This window comes from Hipposideros armiger, unplaced genomic scaffold, assembly GCF_001890085.2.
Source record: "Hipposideros armiger isolate ML-2016 unplaced genomic scaffold, ASM189008v1 scaffold_523, whole genome shotgun sequence".
NCBI lineage: Eukaryota > Metazoa > Chordata > Mammalia > Chiroptera > Hipposideridae > Hipposideros > Hipposideros armiger.
In genome coordinates, this window is record NW_017731873.1 from 486,357 (window position 1) to 504,325 (window position 17,969).

General features: G+C 36.2%; 1 protein-coding gene across 1 annotated transcript in view; it reads left to right on the forward strand.

The window, feature by feature from the left end:
• RFX6 (regulatory factor X6) overlaps positions 1-16,896 on the forward strand; it is a 54,449-nt gene extending 37,553 nt beyond the window's left edge. The window contains exons 10-19 of the mRNA XM_019668277.1: positions 1,166-1,215; positions 3,959-4,118; positions 5,078-5,222; positions 6,560-6,669; positions 8,305-8,422; positions 9,887-10,009; positions 10,681-10,887; positions 11,976-12,488; positions 13,315-13,527; positions 16,067-16,896. Coding sequence (XP_019523822.1) covers positions 1,166-1,215; positions 3,959-4,118; positions 5,078-5,222; positions 6,560-6,669; positions 8,305-8,422; positions 9,887-10,009; positions 10,681-10,887; positions 11,976-12,488; positions 13,315-13,527; positions 16,067-16,242 — 1,815 coding nt within the window. The 3' untranslated portion in view covers positions 16,243-16,896. The remainder of the gene's footprint in view (positions 1-1,165; positions 1,216-3,958; positions 4,119-5,077; positions 5,223-6,559; positions 6,670-8,304; positions 8,423-9,886; positions 10,010-10,680; positions 10,888-11,975; positions 12,489-13,314; positions 13,528-16,066) is intronic.
• The last annotated feature ends 1,073 nt before the right edge of the window (positions 16,897-17,969 follow it).

Here is a 17,969-nt window from a genome sequence, read left to right on the forward strand (position 1 = left end):
AGGATAAGAGAATGGAGGAGTATGTGCAGCATAGTCTCTATCTTTAGTTCAAGGTAAAGTTGCAGGACAAAGGAGAGCAAGGATTGTCCCATTTTTCTGGATTGAATAAGAATATCCTTATTTTGAGGGAAAAGGATTAGTTTAGATATTGAAGACTTGAGAGTGCAGTCAAGAGGGGAAGGAAGATAGCTCCAAGAATGAGCGTAAGAAAAGACCTGGGGCTCATGCATGCACTTTAATCACCATTAAGATAAAGCTGTTGGGACTGTCATTCAGCGACTCCAGGACATATCCTTATACCTTTTCCCCCCGCAGTGGTCTATTTCTTTGAGTCCAACACAGAAATCCTGAGGTTAAGTACCTTTAAATAAACCAAGTTTCTCTTCTTTATGGAGGATCCAAGGAGGCACAAGGGAGCACTGTAAACAGAGCAGTGAAAGATGAGCTTCTGCCAGATCTTCACCCCACCTAGAGAGTGATCAGCTTTTAGTCCATAAAATAGTACATGATTACCAAGGCCTGTCTATTGGTAACTCACATACTGTCTCATATACAGAATAGGTGTGCATTTTGCTGGTAGACTAAACAAGTCATTGTAGATTAGTGTCTATCCACATTTTGAAATATCTTCTCATGTGACCTCTTGATCTTCTTTTCCAGGCTGGCCCACTCACTTTATTAGCCAGCCTAGTGGATCTGCACTGCTCCTATCTTATCTGGTTCCCAACCTCCTTTATTCATCATGATTTTTCCTGAGCTGGGATCAGTCAGCACTATCTAATATCTTCTTTCTACTAGTTCTCATCACCTATGTCTAGGGCTCAGCCTGGCCCTTTCTTTTCAGTACTCTTTCTGTTCTTATAATTAACTCTCTGTACCTAGTATGTTAGTGTCACCTGCTTAACTTAGTAATTGTAATGATTTCAGATCTCCTCCCCCAGCCTTTTACACACACACACACATACACACACACACACACACACACACACACACACACACACATATATCCCTTATATATACCTTCATTTTAGAGATAAAAGTGTAACTTTCAGAAAAGAGTAAACGTTATTCTCTAGAAAGCTAGGAATAAAAATAATTGACAAATAATATGTCTTTCTATAGAAATTCTAAGTATTTATGTTAACTGTGTTTTGCTGTGATTAAGGTTCTTACAGATGTACTCATTCCTGCAACAATGCAAGAAATGCCTGAAAGGTAGGTTCAGTCAATAAAATATGATAGTTTCTTAGTATATATTAAAGAAAAACATTAAGTAGAAATTCATTCATTTACGGAGATTATTTTTCTGTTCCTGTCCCTTTGTTTTAACTGAAAGAAATGTGCCTTAATCTTTATATTTAAACCTCAGTGAATAAAATTGATGGAACAATCCTGAAATCCCTTTAATTTGAGGGGTGCCCAAGTGAAAAATAAATATTTAAATTTGGTTGACCTTCAAAACTCTGAGAAGTTTATTAATGGATACGGGCTAGAGGAAGATAGATGGGGATAATTGATGGAAAATAACTACAATGATAAAACTATAAGGAAAATTATTTTATTTCTATTATTAACTTTGTTCTTAACTGCAAAATCAGGAGTAGCACAATGGAATTACTACCTCCTTTTAACAAAAAACTAAGATCTCAAATAGTTTATTGAAATGATACCTGAAAATTTTCACAAAGCCTTTTCCAATGTGAGACTTAATAGAAACCTTTAAGAAAAGCCATATTTTCTTTGAAAATAAAGTGTAATTAAATAATGAAATTTATTTTAGTATTTTAGAGCACAAATATATGTGGACATAGTTGGTGCTCAATAAATACATGCTGATTAATAAACAAATTTTATTTTTGATTTACCTTTTCTTCTAAATTCTTTTAATTTTTTGTATCATAGTTGGTATTGACCTGGACAACAGTTTCTTTTAAATATCAATTTGTGGTCTTTAAACATCTAATCTGTGCTCTGAATTAGGTCCACTTAACACTTCCATGTCACAGCAGAATGGCTGTTCTTACTGAGTGGCAGGCATCCAGCCATGTGATTAATGGTAATAAGAGTTGATTGACCTTTATTAACTACAACACAAGCTTTGAGACTTTGCATAAATTATTTTACTTAGTTCCCACAATAATCCCGAAATGGACTATTTATGTGTTTATGTCTTAAGTATGTAAGTAATTCATCTTCATTGTAGAAAATTAAAAACCTGCCTAAGTTTATTTGAAAAATCACTCATAATCTCACCACATTCTTAATGTCTTAGGTTATTATCTCACAGAATTCTTTCTAGGAATATCTGTAAATATACAGCAAGTCCTCAAATAACATCATTCCATTCAAGGTGTTTTGTTATAACGTTGATTGAGAAAAAAACTTCAACTCCCGACCCAGGGCCATTGCCGGTGTGAAGTTTGCATGTTCTCCCCATGTCTGTGTAGATTTTCTCTGGGGACTCTGGTTTCCTTCCCCATCTCAAAGATGTGCACTTGAGGTGACTTGGCGAGTCTGTGTTGTCCCAGGCTGAGTGAGTGTGGGTGTGTGTGAGGGCACCCTGCCATGGAAGGGCGTCCTGTCCTGGGTTGGTTCTCACCTTGCACCCTGAGCTGCCGGGATGGGCTTGGGTCACCCTCGACTCTGAACTGGAATAAGTGGTTTGTGAAATAGTTATCTTATTTGTTTCTATTAATCTTTCTTAAATGTATGTATAGCACACATTTATTTCAATGTTTAATATTAGACGTGTTCTGGGTCTTCAGTTAGAAGTTTGGTGATATGACGTAGGAAATTAACTCTTCTTTATATCAGTCTATGGTAAAATTGGTTTTGTTATTTGTTGTTTTGCTTAAAGTAAGTTTCCAAAAACCTATGATGACCTTAATGAGGATTGACTGTACACATTTTAACAAATGGAAACATAATATACATACTGTGGCAGAATACTGTGATACTCTTTCCTTAGCAACAAATACAAGATGAACATTATCTTTTAAATGGTTGCATAGATTTCTAGCATCTGAAAAATTCTATCTTTAACTATATTTAAGCAATTCCTTATCATTGAACAATTGGAGTTTTTAAAACAACTTGTCAGACTATTCCAAGGTAGCTATTATGATCCTAATTCACCAATGAGGAATGTGGGAGTGTAAAGAAGTTAACTTATTTGTTTATTATTTATTTATTTATTGAGTTATTTATTTATTGAGTTATTTATTTAGAGTCAGCTAATTAGTAAGAAGCTGAGTCTATATTTTAATCGAGGTCTGTTTAAATCCAAATCTGCTTACTCTTTTTACTGTATCACATCTCTGTCTCCAACATATGCATCACCCCAAATATATTTAAATCTGTTTTGTTAAGATATGTTAGGTAGATTGTTGATTGATTTTTAAATTTTTATATTTTCTCATTTAGTATAAACACAACAAACATTTGAGAAATAGGATCCTCTAACTAGTACATTTTTTATTATTTACCCCACAGTTATATTTGGATTATAAGAACATGTAACTGAAAGCTAATATTAAATACCTGAAATGATGTTATAGTCCTAATGTGATGGGCTCTTAAGAAGCCATGATATACAAAATCAACTGCATACTTACATTGTCTCAGAAATATTTTATAGAAAATGATTGAATCATGAGTTAATATTGATAATAAAGTATTATTTATTGAGCACCTAAGCACTTTCCATGATTTGTTTCATATAACCCTCATAATAATTTTGTGACATGGATGATATTCTTATTCCTGTTTAACACATGGGGAAACTGGAGCTTGAGGAGATTGCGTAATTTGACCAAGATGATAAATGGCAGACCTAGGCTGACTCAAAAGTCATGCTGTTGGAATCATAGCATAATTGTATACCTCCATTAAACTACATTTATTTAATGTATTTTGAACAACTTAGCATTTAACATATAGTGTGTGGTTTTTTTGGTAGCTTATTAGCAGACATAAGAAATTTTGCTAAAAACTGGGAACAGTGGGTAGTTTCATCCTTGGAAAACTTGCCAGAAGCTCTGACTGACAAGAAAATACCTATTGTGCGAAGATTTGTATCTTCTCTGAAACGACAGACATCTTTCTTACATCTTGCTCAGGTATGTTAGTAAGCTGAGGTTATTTGAGTCACCAACTCAGAAATGAATCTTACCGCAGAGAGTGAGGAACTTTCAGATACTGGAAACGAAGTAGACAACAAGTAAATGCTGTGTGAGATCCCAGAGTGAATGCTAAAGCAGAGGAAGGGTATTAGTGAAAAAAATGATGAAATTGGAATTATTTCTATGGTTAATAGTATCATAGCAAGGGTAATTTCCTGATTTGGCTAATATATAATAGTTATGTAAGATGTTAACATTAGGAGAAGTGTATGGAAATACAGTTGGCCCTCTGTATCTGCAGGTTCCACATTCCCTGTGCTTTACACTAACTTTGTAACTTTTTTATAAATTTAAAATTACTTCAAAGTAAAAGTAAAAATAAAATTCTGAATGCAATGTAAAATGTAAAACTCTTATTTGAATCCAATGAATAAAAATTAAGTTTGTGAGGCATGAATGAGCCCATGTGATGTATGATGTGATGAAACCCACAAAACCAACACATTTTTAAACTATATTCTAATTTGGCTCTCTTAAATTGGAAAGAAAAAAAGTAGTTCTTAAATCAGAAATACGTGTATGCATATTGTTAAAGTATACTTTCCCTCCCCTCAAATGATCATTTGTTTTATATTTTTATTTTATATTTATATTTCTAGCTCTCTAAATTTTAAAAGACTAGCTTGGAATAGTTCCAGATAAGAAATGTAATATTGTGAAGTCTTTATTTTATGACCACAAATTTAAAAAATCATTTTCTAAGTCCAAAATAGTTTTCAAATCTTTCACAGAGATGATCATGAGTCCCAGTTATTGCTTTTTAGCTTTAAAATAACAAAACAGTTATTTATGGTACTTTTTCCAAAAGGAACTATTTCTCTAGAAGATAAAACTCTCCTTTAGATAGACTATTAGTGATAATTTAGTGATTTTTTTAAAAAACTTTTTCTATACAGATTGCCAGACCAGCTCTCTTTGACCAGCATGTTGTGAATTCTATGGTGTCTGATATTGAAAAAGTTGACTTAAATAGTATTGGATCCCAGGCCCTTCTCACAATTTCTGGCAGCACAGACACTGAATCTGATATCTACACTGAACGTAAGTCTTCTCCCTTTGTTCAGAGCAGGGTTTTCTAACGTTGGCACTATTGACATCTTGGGCTAGGTAACTCTTTGTTGGGGAGCTTTCCTGTGCATTGTGGGATGTTTAGCAGCATCCCTGGCCACCACCCACCAGATAGATGCCAGTAGCAGCTTCCCCCACATTGTGGCAACCAAAAACGTCTCCAGAACATTGCCAAATGTTCTCCCCTTGGACTACAAAATCATATCTGTTTGAGAAACCTGATTCATAGAAACATTTTTAATAAAAAAGTATTCTCTATTGAAAAACAGTTGTACTTACTCATAGTGGAAAACCTGGAAAATATAGGAAATATGAAGAAGAAATGAAAAGCCATCCATAATCTCATTGCCTAGATATTACCAAAAGAGAAATAACCTGGAAATAATAAGAATGGTCTTGAGTTTTGTGAATTTTCTTTCAGTTTTGCATCACATGCACACACATTTCCATGTGTTAAACACTCTTGGCAACATATGGTATGCATGCATATCAAAATATCTCCATACAATACTGTTTTTCAAACAGAGGCTCTCTCATCATGTTTGGACAATCTGACAGAACTTGCCAAGCTAATAGGCATGACTAGGCAACCAGGCTTGATTTCCAAGGGATAACAATCCACTATTTCTCCCTTCCTTTCTCTATGAAAAGACAAAAAAAAAATGCAGCCTCATATAGGCTATAATACCAACAGTGGACTGCTCTCTGGGGACAGTCCGACCTCAACCATGTTTTTTGTTTCTTAGCATAAAATTATACTACCTTTTGAAATTCAATAAACCTTGAATTCTTTAATAAAATTATAACCCTAAACTGCCCCCTTTAAATTTCACATGATGAAAGCTATTCATGTAAGTGGCTCAATTCGACAATGCAGTATTTAATTTTTTGCTCAAGAGAAAGAACATTTCATAAAGCAGGAAATCAATAAGCTTAGTTTAGTTCATTCTTTAGCTTTCAACTAAACTGCTGCATTTAATGAAAGCATTGGATTCAAAATGAATAATCAACTATATTGACAATGTACTTGTCCCTATTATATACATACTTATATAACATATAAACCTGTATTTTAATATATATCAAGGTACATACACTGATGATTAAAATTTTGAAGAGTAAAGTACTAAGGATATTTTTGTTACTGTTCTCAGAATAAAAAATTAATTTCATTAAAACGTCTAACTCAATTTACCTGTCTTTTCCTTTTATGATATAACATTATTAATGATTCCTAGTTTTAGGTTTTCTCTTACATTCAAAGTAGAGTGTAATATTCTGCCTTTTTTCTTTATGTTTTTACATTGTAGATGACTCTATCACGGTGTTCCAAGAACTGAAAGATCTCCTTAAGAAGAATGCCACCGTGGAGGCTTTTATTGAGTGGTTGGATACCGTGGTAGAGCAGAGAGTTATTAAGGTACTTTTTAATGACAATCATTATATTTCTTTTATTAATAACAAATGCTAAACTGGCTGTAGTTACCTACTTGGGGTGGTGGGGTTGGTGGTGGTGGGGAGTCAGGCTGTTTGTAAAAATGCTTTGAAAAGCTTTTGAAGCCCTTACAAATAAGGCAGCCCAGATATCAAAATTAGCAATATGCCAGACTTGAGAGCATTGGGCATGGATTCAATTCTATTTTACCCTTTTCTGACGAAGGGCTGCTAGACACTACAGTAGACCCCCTCATCCATGGGTTCACTTTCCATGGCTTCAGTTACCTGAAGTCAACTATGGTCTGGAAATATTAAATGGAAAATCCCAGAAATAAACAATTCATAAATTTTAAGTTATGTACTGTTCTGAGTAGCGTGATGAAATCTTACACTGTTCCACTCTGTCCTGTCCAGGATGTGAATCATCCCTTTGTCCAGCATATCCACTCTGTACATGCTCCCTGCCCATTTAGCCACTTAGTAGCCCTCCAGGTTATCAGATAGCTCATTGCAGTATCTCAGTGCTTCTGTTCAAATAACCCTTATTTTACTTAATAATGGCCCCAAAGTGCTAGAATAGTGATGCTGGCAATTTAGACCTGCCAAAGTGCTTCCTTTAAGTGAAAAGGTGAGTACAATACAATAAGGTATTTTGAGAGAGAGAGAGAGAGAGAGAGAGAGAGAGAGAGAGAGAGACCATGTTCATATAACTTTTATGACAGTATATTGTTATAATTATTCTATTTTATTATTAATTTTTGCTGTCAATCTGTTACTGTGCCTAATTTATAAATTAAACTTTATCATAGCTGTACATATAGGAGAAGGCATAGTATATGTAGGGTTTGGTAGTATCTGCAATTTGAGGCATCCACTGGGGGTCTTGGAATGTATCCCTCCCAGATAAGGGGGACTACTGTATGCCTTACCTATCAGTCAATAAATACAGTTATAGCTGAGTAATGTCAGTAGTGAAAGATAAACTTAGAAGTTGGAAAAATTCTGGCCCTTTTCTAAAAAGCAAGTGCTGACAGAAATATGGTTTTGAGTATTTACATTTTTGAATTCTAGAAGCTCCACATTTTGTGTTTTCTATGTGGCTTCTTCAACTCTTTCAATTAACCTTCAAGTCATCCATCATGAAACAAGACAATAAGAACAAATAGATCCATCACAGGTTGATGTTAGCTATTCAATATCAAGGAAACTAGTTATAGTGTAAGGACTTTTTTTTTCCTGGAAGGAAAACAGATTATCATTCAGGACCAGAGAATTCAAAGTTAATCATTCACAGAAATATATAACCCTTCTGCCACACTTCACCTTCTGTTATGTCAAAGGAAAATTAAGAGATAAAATGTTTTGAAAACCATTTCATTTTGTTGTCAAATTCTATTAGGTAACAAATCCATACAGAATAAAGATTTATTAAACTTAAAAATGACAGCAAAGACAGACTAAAATTAAAATCCCTGGAGCGATCCTTTTATTTGATGAAACAAATGGCATCCCATGCCATCTGTCATTTGTCAGTTTATCTACCCCTTGGTCTTATGTAGGATGCATGTAGTAATGAGATGACAGACTTTGTAGTTCTATTTTACTTCTTTACTTTTAGACCAGCAAGCAAAATGGAAGATCATTAAAGAAGAGGGCTCAAGACTTTCTGCTGAAGTGGAGTTTTTTTGGTGCTCGAGTAATGCATAACCTCACCTTGAACAATGCATCCAGTTTTGGTATCCTATGTGCTTTATAAAACTCTTCTCAAATGAATTGTACTGTTTGTTCCCCAGTTGCATTTCCCATCAATTTTTAAACATGTGGCATTGTCATCTCTTAAACCATATCTTGAATATTGAGCCAGTAGAGACTGATAGTTTTGAGCCTGGGTTTTGGAGTCAGACCACATGCAGAGTTCAAACCTAACACTGCTTCTCTTTGGCTTGGCCTTTTCCCAAGCTAGTCTGCTTATCATAGAAGAGGGAGAATATTCCTTTTTTGGGGATTGTGTAGGCATTTGAGTAAAATGATGTATATAAAAACACATTGCCTAGCGCCCAGTAAACACTTAATGAATAACAGCTATTATCATTACATTCAATCAGTGCTTGGATAAATGTTCTTTATTAAACAAGCAAGTAAACAATAATTAATACATTATTTTCCAATGGCACTGCTCATTGCAATATGGCAAATTTTTGCATCTTTTTGGGGAACCCATATAGCTGCACTCCAGGAATGAAAGAGCAGCTTAGAAAACATGCTCTCATGTTCCTGAACCATCTTTCCTGATGTATATGAATTGTGAAATAAATTGAGCCAAATTAGCTCTTTCAAAAATTAAATATCTTCTTTTTCCTGAAATTTCTGGATTCATATTAGTTTGTTTGTTATAATGTTATCTTGTAGATAGTACTTTTCCTTTTAGTAGTTGCATTTTGAGAAATCTTCACGTTATAAAACAGCTTATAATTAACTAAATTGGATTTTCAATGGAATTAAATAAAATCAGTGAGCTTGTCTTGAAAGATGAACAAAATATATTGAGTCTATTATTTGAAATACCTTGCTTAGATTTAAGTTTTCTTAAAATATACAACGTTGAAGCCTGACTTTATGATGCAGAAAGACTCTCTCACTGGGAAATCTGTTGAATAGTTAAAAGAAGTTTAGGTTTTCCAAGATCGTTTCCACATGAAAATTACTGTTTTGCTTCTTTTCAAATCAAAGAGTATTTTCTTTCAGGCTGTAAAGACATCTTACTTAATACTTTTTTCAGAACGTGTTGGCCATTGTCTAATTATTTGGTGTAAAGTAAACAGAAATTGAGCAGAATAGAGCTTATTCTCCCCAGGTTAAAGCTTATCACACTCCAGTGTGTGCCCTCTTAAAGCATAAAGCATGTCTCACTTTCATCCGTATTTTCCTTTGATGTAATTAGTGGCCAAAGAGCTGGCAGGACAGTATACACAGTGAGCTGGGCAGGCGGTACACAGAAAGATTAGAGACCCAGGTTAAGCATGTTGGTCTTAGCAGGTCATTTAAAGTCCAACAAGTATTTGTTTATTTCAGTGGCTCCTTGTAAAGTGTTGCGAGATGGTCACAAAGATAACGCGATTCTCCCTCTTTCTCCTTCCTTCTCTTTCTTTCCATTATTTCATCTCACAATGCTCTTTCTCCATTCTCAACCCATAAACAAGGTTCTTTCCATTTGATTCGAATGCTTCTTGATGAATACATTCTCCTGGCCATGGAGACCCAGTTTAATAATGACAAAGAGCAGGAGTTACAGAATTTACTGGACAAGTATATGAAGAATTCAGGTAATTTAAAATGTATATCTTGTTTTGCATATTTCTTTGTTTAAACCTAAGTTCTAAAATTTGTAAGCACATGTTAAGTGGGTTTATAACAGTTTCAGGGGTTTTTCCCAAACATGTCACTGCTAACACAGTATAGTAACACTATTGGCGCACATTTTTTTCTTTTCCTAGAGACTACTCTTTTCCACAGAGTAGTCAAAATATTTTACTGGAAACCCTAGAGGATTCAAAATCAATGTTCTTAACTTCTGAGAATTTAGATTAAGTTAGATAGTTGACTATAATACAAAACATAACTATAATTCAAGATAACACATGTAGTATACCACCTTATAAACAATATAGAAATAAGTTCTACAGGCATTTAGAGAAGGAAGGGAACACATCTATTTGGGGTGTGATGACTTGCATTTTGAGAGCTGTTCACTCCAGACTGGATTATTTCGTGTCACTCAGAACGTACCTACCCCCACAAATACACAGTTAAAAAAAAAACCCCAGTACCACTACCAAGACCAAAGATCTGCCAGCCATGTTTCTCATTGAAACCATTTCTCAGGAGTTCCCAGATTTATAACACAACCCTAAAACATTTCAGTTTCTTTTCTTGGGCTCCTCTACCAGAAATATGGAAAGTATGTTAACTTCCCCATTTAAAAATATCTTTCCAGATGCAAGTAAAGCTGCTTTCACTGCTTCTCCAAGTTCATGCTTTCTAGCAAACCGTCATAAGGCGAGCACTGTTTCCAGCGACACTGTGAAGAACGAAGGCCACGTGGAAACCACCTATCATCCTCTGCCATCCAGTCAGCCTGGAGGATTACCCTCTGCTCTGCACCCATTCCCTGCTGGGAATACAGACAGCATGCCACTCACAGGTAGGCTGAGAAACAACTTAGAAAACCACTTAGGCTTCAATAGATCTCACAGGAACATCCTCCTTTGTTTTCTTAAAGCCGCTAACCTCCAGGCATTCCAAGAATAAAAAAGGCTTATGGTAGCTGACTTATAATAAAGGTTTATAATATTTTTGTGATTTTCAGCACTTGTTATTCACATGTTTACCAATACCATTATTAACACAGGGGTCACACATCCACACACTCTCGTAGTTATATCAGAAGTACAAATAAGTAGTTATCTTCATTTAGTGGAAGGTACTTCGAGAGTCAAAAAAATGAGCTGCTTATTTATTTTTGGCTTTTGAGGAGACTTTATTTCTCCTCCATGAAAAGGGGGATTTGGCCATTTTAGGGTAGTAATTATAATAATTTTTTCTTTGGCCTACGGTCCCTTTTGTATCAATCTTAATCTTTAGTGGCTTGAACTAGCTACTAGATAATTTCTTAAGTCTGCTTATTGACTTTCTAAACCCTTTTATATACCTTTCTAAACTCTTTTATATACATTATTTCATTGGACACAAAGAATTTTAAACCTGGAATACTCTTCTAGTTCAGGGGCTTAATTCCACCAATGTGGAATTGGAGGCCCAGGGAGTTGGTGGCATCTACAACTCAGTGCTCATCACTGGTGTTCGCATAATATTTTGAATTGGCTGAATTGAAGCCACAGTCATTTTGATATTATTGTCTTTTTCTTTTACCCTAAAAATCAACCATGACATTCAGCTTGTTCTTTTAATTATGGAGAAAGATGAGCAGGAGACCCCTTTGCTCTTCCTGAGTCTAAGCTCTAACCATCTCCATGGACGCATGAAGCCATCCCAGACTTTCTTCCTCAGTCACGAACTCTAATAGGCTTCCCTGTTGTGAAATATACATGTACTGTGATGGTGTTTTTAAACCCAGCTTTTTGATGTTCCTCAGCTCTGTTATGTTTGGAGGGTAGGAATGAACCAAATTGGAAAAAAGGTATATTAATGAATCTTTTGAATAATTTTTAAAGATGTGAGCCCATCTATTTCAATATGCCACTAGGTAATGCTCTGATAACTTTTTCCTAGGTCAAATGGAGCTTTCCCAGAGCTCTGGTCATCTGATGACACCACCCATTTCTCCAGCCATGGCGAGCCGAGGAAGCGTCATTAATCAGGGGCCGATGGCAGGGAGACCTCCAAGTGTGGGCCCAGTACTGTCAGCCCCATCACACTGCTCAACATACCCAGAGCCCATTTATCCTACTCTCCCTCAAGCCAACCATGACTTTTACGGGACCAGTTCTAACTATCAGACTGTATTTAGGGCACAGCCTCATCCCTCAACAGGACTCTATCCTCATCGCCCCGAGCATGGTCGATGCATGGCCTGGAATGAACAGCAGCTTTCTAGAGACTTCTTCAGTGGTACCTGTGCTGGGTCTCCATATAATTCTCGGCCACCTTCCAGCTATGGTCCATCCCCACACAACCAAGATTCACACAGTATGCAGTTTTTAAACACAGGAAGCTTCAATTTCCTGAGCAATGCGGGGGCTGCCAGCTGTCAAGGAGCAACATTGCCTCCTAATTCACCTAATGGTATCAAAATTTATAAAGAATTTTCCCTGGCTTTTAAGTTGGCAATAAGACAAATCAGACACTGAGGTCTACCTTCGCTGACTAGCAAGTTATCCCATGTAAAGCTTCTAAAGATCATGGAATCTTAGACATTTGGAGTTAATTTCTGCCACATACAAACCTATCTCTAATTCTTGTGGCTTTATTAAAGTTGCCCTTTTAAATGCCACACATGATGAAAAAATAGGTCAAACCATATGTTTGAGACCAAACTTAATAGCCCAAAAGAAGAATGTTCTGTCCTTTGGAAATATTTTCAGTGAGTGTTTTTGTTTTTTTTTTCTCCTGAGAGAACTAACAGCAGATCTTAAAGATTAGGACCAAAACTGAGCCCTGTTAGGCTGATAAAACACTTGAAGTTAGCGAGTTGGAAAGATCTGTGGATTTCTTCAGCCACCAAATTAAGCTTTATGGCCAGAACTTCTCTCAGAAACATAAAACAATACATAAAATTGGTAGCTGACAAGTAGTGTAATCTTTGTGAGCGGCTAATAGTGCTTTTTTTATTCATAGGTAGATCTTAATAATTTAGATAAGGGAAATATGAGAGATGTAATCTTATAACTCAAAATTAATAATAGAATTTTATTTTCAAAAACAAAATACAGCATAGTGAACCATGTCCATATATAAGCACGAATTCAATTCTATAGTAAATGTAAATGTGAATGTAATATTTACAGTATGATATCTTTAGGGCTCTCCCCTATCATCTTGTCCCTTTTTTCTTTCCTGGGATATTCTTTATAATAAGTTGACAGTCCGTTCTTGACATTTTCTGTTATAGGATATTATGGGAGCAATATACACTACCCAGAGTCTCACAGACTGGGATCGATGGTGAACCAACACGTCTCTGTCATCAGCAGTGTTCGCTCACTGCCTCCCTACAGCGACATTCACGATCCACTTAACATTTTAGATGACAGCAGTAGAAAGCAGACCAACTCGTTTTATACAGACACATCACCTTCAGTTGCATGTCGAACTCCAGTAGTAGGTAAATTATTTTAGTCATTCTTGAAAACACATTTTTAAAAGTTGTTAGCTTCAGGTTGCAGAATTACTGTGGAGGCCGACTGTTGAGGTGAACTGGGCCACTCGTGTTCCTACAGTTGATTTATCACTTAGGATCTGACGTTATATTTTTGTATCTGTAAGTAACAGTTTTACCATTTCTCAGGATATATGTCACTGTAAAACCTACTGCTAGATCTGCTATTCTTTCCAAAAAGAATAGCTGGCATCCATTATGTATGCAAAAATTAATATAACCTGTCAAAGGCAGTCTAAAAGATTATAAGTTTTACAAGGCTGTAATGATGGCTTTTTTTCTCATTCTCTCTGGTTCATGGTTGGACCTAGGGGCAGTGCTGAGAGGTGTCTATGGACCTCCATAATTTCCATCAGCACCCTAAAGCCACTCCAAGTTTAAAAAATGGTGACTTGTGGTGGAGGTTACTATCATTTTCTCAGTTGTATGCAAATGTGATTCTGTAGAAAATGTTGCTATTTTTATTGTTCTAGAACATACAGTTTAAGTAAAAATGGGCAAAACAGTGTGTTTGCTATGAAGTACCCTAGCATCTTTTTCCACCCAGGTTGCTGTCCCTAAGAAAACCCTGCAACTTGTACTAGATGCATCACCAGCATCCAGCAAAGTGTCTGCCATGTAGTAAGAACTCAAGAAATTAGTGAGTTGAACAAGGCACAAAACATACACATATAGATTCAGTTTCTAAAATCAATAATAAGGTATCACAGGGCAAGTATACATCCATGAAAGCATCAAGGCACAGTGTTAATGTTTCTATGAATGGTTAAAATCTTCCAATGGAATTGGTGTTAGACTAGAATAAATAAAGGGCTTTGACACCCAACTGGAGCAGAAGGGAAAGCGAGATAAATTCCATCTCTCCCCACTCAGTGTGCTTTTCCAATAATTCAAGAGGAAGCACTTCTCTTCCTGTGACCATCACAGATGCTCCCTGAGCAGAGTCTAACAGCTCATCTCATGCTATCTGCAGATGGTCATTGCTTCTAGGTTACTCTAATGAAGCAGAAAATTCCACTTCAGGAAGTTTCCTCTCCATGAGACTAAAATGTACCATGTTGCTATTGTTACTATTAGTTCTGTTTACTTGTAGAGATAGTAGGAGCTTTGACGGAACATAGCTTAGGTGTCGAATGGATTCGAAGCTTATGTTGTTAGAGCTGGCTTACAAGTCAATTGCCTACAGGGCTTCAGGGTGAAAAGAAGGCATAAAGTAAGTGGGTAAGTAGTACAAGGGAAATCGGGACCCACCTTAAGTTTCCTGAGTTATAAAGCCTGGCTTCTGGTGACAGAGAAGATGGTAGAACAATAAGAAAAACAGCAATGAGAAGGCAGCAACCATAAATGCAAGAAATGTAGTGTTAGTGATCCAGTTAGTCAAATTTTTTTTTTAAGCTGAGCCATCCTGCCACCTGTTGGCAGCTCAGGGGCTGCTCCGCTCGGTCTGGGACTCGAACCGCTGTTGCTCAGAGTTCGCACTCTTGAGCGAGCTATTAACCAACTGAGCCACTCGGCCTAATCAAATTTTTTGAGAACCTACTATGTGCCAAATTTTATTCTAGGTGTGAGGATGTGGTGGTTATCAGGCCAGAATTCCTGCCTGTAAGAAGTTTACATCTTAGTAAGGGGAGTAAAGGCAATGACTATATAAACAAATGTATTAAAAAGATAATTTCAGGTACTCGGAAGCCAACTAAATAGGGTAAAATGACACATAGTAATGGAGGAGCTGCTTTAGGTAACATCATTAGAAAAGGACCTGAGGTGGAAACATTGGAGTTGAAAGCTGAGTGATAAGGAGACAATGACCAGATCTGATTGGTGGAGTTGTAGGCAGAGGACACAGCAAGTGTGTAGTCTCTGAAATGGGAATGAGATTGGGAAGTTTAATGTGCAGAAATAAGGTCAGTGTTTTCTGAGCACAGTGAGTGAAGAGAATGGAGTGGAATAAGTCAGAGGGCAGAGATCCAGTCACACAGTGTATTATGAGCTGGGGCACGGAGCCTGGATTTTGTCCTAGGAGTAATGGGAAGTCATTGCAGCATTTGGGAAGAGTGACAATCTGATATATACTTCAGTAAGACTACCCTGGCTTCCTCTGCAGGGTGAGAGGGGGCGGGCAAAGGTGAGAGTCCAGTTAGGAGTTTGCGGTATTGGTCCAGGTAAGAGAGCCTGGTAGTGTGGACGACAATTGTGGAGATGCAAGTGGAAAAAGGAGGTGTATTGGGTATATCTTTTGGTGGTAGAGTTGTGTGAATTTAAGCTTGACATTGAGTTTTTATCGTGAACTGTGAGAAGAAATAAATTCTGGGAGAATAGCAAGAGGAAAAGGTGGAAGAAGAGGATGGCTTTGAAAAACCACACACTCAAATTTAGTACAGCTGTAGGAGCTAAATGCAAAAATAAACAGAGGCTTAAAGTGAGTGGCACTTGCAGAGAAAAGAAAATGTCCGTTTTCAATTGCTGATTATATTTTCCCTTACAGCGTCCAGCTTGCAAACCCCAATTCCTTCGTCCTCATCCCAGTGTATGTATGGGACTTCCAATCAGTATCCAGCTCAAGAAACTCTGGACTCCCATGGAGCAAACGGGAGAGAACTGGTGTCTTCTTTACCTCCCATCAACACTGTGTTCATGGGAACAGCAGCTGGAGGCACTTAAACCAACAGTGTTGAAACTCGACAAATCTCTACTGCTCAAATATTATTCATGCAGACTGCCACCAGAGTAAGGAAAATGGAATGTGCAGTGGCAGGACATTGCTTTTCACGTCACTGGGACAAAACTATGAACAACTCCACAGTGAATAGAGATACTTGCAGAATTTCCCTTGCACACAAATCGTTTAAAATGTGATCTCATTATTAATCATAGTTTCAAATATTACCAAATGGAACCAGCAGAGCTTTGAAGATGCAAACACTTCAACTATGAAGATTTAATATTTCACTTCCTAATTTATTGAAAATCTCTGTGCTGTTTCATCTTCGGTTTCTAAAAAAAGAGAAAAGTTTATTTAATGCCTTTAAAATACCTTTAATTTATTAGGATCTCTGATTCATTGTTTACTATCCCCTATTTGACAAAAAGTCAAATGTGTATGTTCTACCTCCTATGGAAATGTTTACAAGGTCAAGACTTAATCCAATTCAGCCTAGACCAAAGTTGCTTGACTTTCAATTCCTGTGCATTAGTGTGATGATTTCTGTTACATAGCAGCATTCCAATTCTATGTAACTGAATGGAGATTATAAATGCTTTCCTCCTTTATTTAAAAAAGATAAGAAGAGATAAAAGAAATAAAGTATGGAAATATTTTTAAAGGCTTGGTTGCTCTCAAGGCTGGGACTGTTTCTGAAGAAGGCTGGGCAAAGCTTCTTCAGATACCAAAGAGTAAAGCTGGTTGGTCAACACTACATAATTTGGGAATATTTGCATATCAAATCTATGCATATAAATATAGAGAAATTGTGACTTGTAGACTGTTTGAACTTCTACACATTTGGAAACAGTGTTTCATCAAGTAATTTGCTTATAAACTGAGAGTAAATGAGTGTTCAGGGATCAGCTGGAGGCAAAGACAAATTCAAAAGTGAAGGATTCATTACATATAAATTAATACAATTTTGATACACCCTGCATCTTGCTCTTTTTCTTTTGCATATGTCTTAGCTGAAAGGTCTGCTGTAAGACTCATGGCCTATAGTGGGAAACTTCCATTAACTTACATGCTTCTCTTCCAATCTTACGACAGGCCTCATTATTTGTATTGAGGATTTGGTTATTCTATAAGCCCTGGGTACATTATAAAAAGATCTGTAAGTCCCAAATACCATTATACATCATGATGTAATTTGGTAAAGACAAATTGTAGAATTGTTTTTAGCAAACAATAAACAATTATCTGTGGATTTGGAGTGTTGCTACCATTTGCTCAGTAGTATGTAGTTCATAAACTAATTAATTGAGAAAAATTTTGCAACAGTAACAAATCATGACAAATAGCAGGTTAAAGCTCTATTCTTTGCTATAATTATATTTTAAGAGTACAAAGGGAAGTGAAATTAATAAGGACTTGGACTGAAGTAGAAAACAATAACTTTTAAGAAGTATTTGGAGATAAGCCTTGAAAATTAAGAACCAAATTTCCATTATTGTATAGTAATTAAATATATACTCAGCATCTATTTGGTGTCAGGCCCATTTGAAAAACACAAAGATATAAAAGATAAAAATGAAAAGTCAAAGATGAAAAGACACTGCCCATACCTGTAATAAGATTAGATGTAATGATGAAAGAAGTCGAAGCTCACTGAGGAGTTTGAGTAGAAAAGCAATGTGGGAAAAGTGATGTTTAGGGACCATCTAGCAGCAGTTGGAGGTAGGAG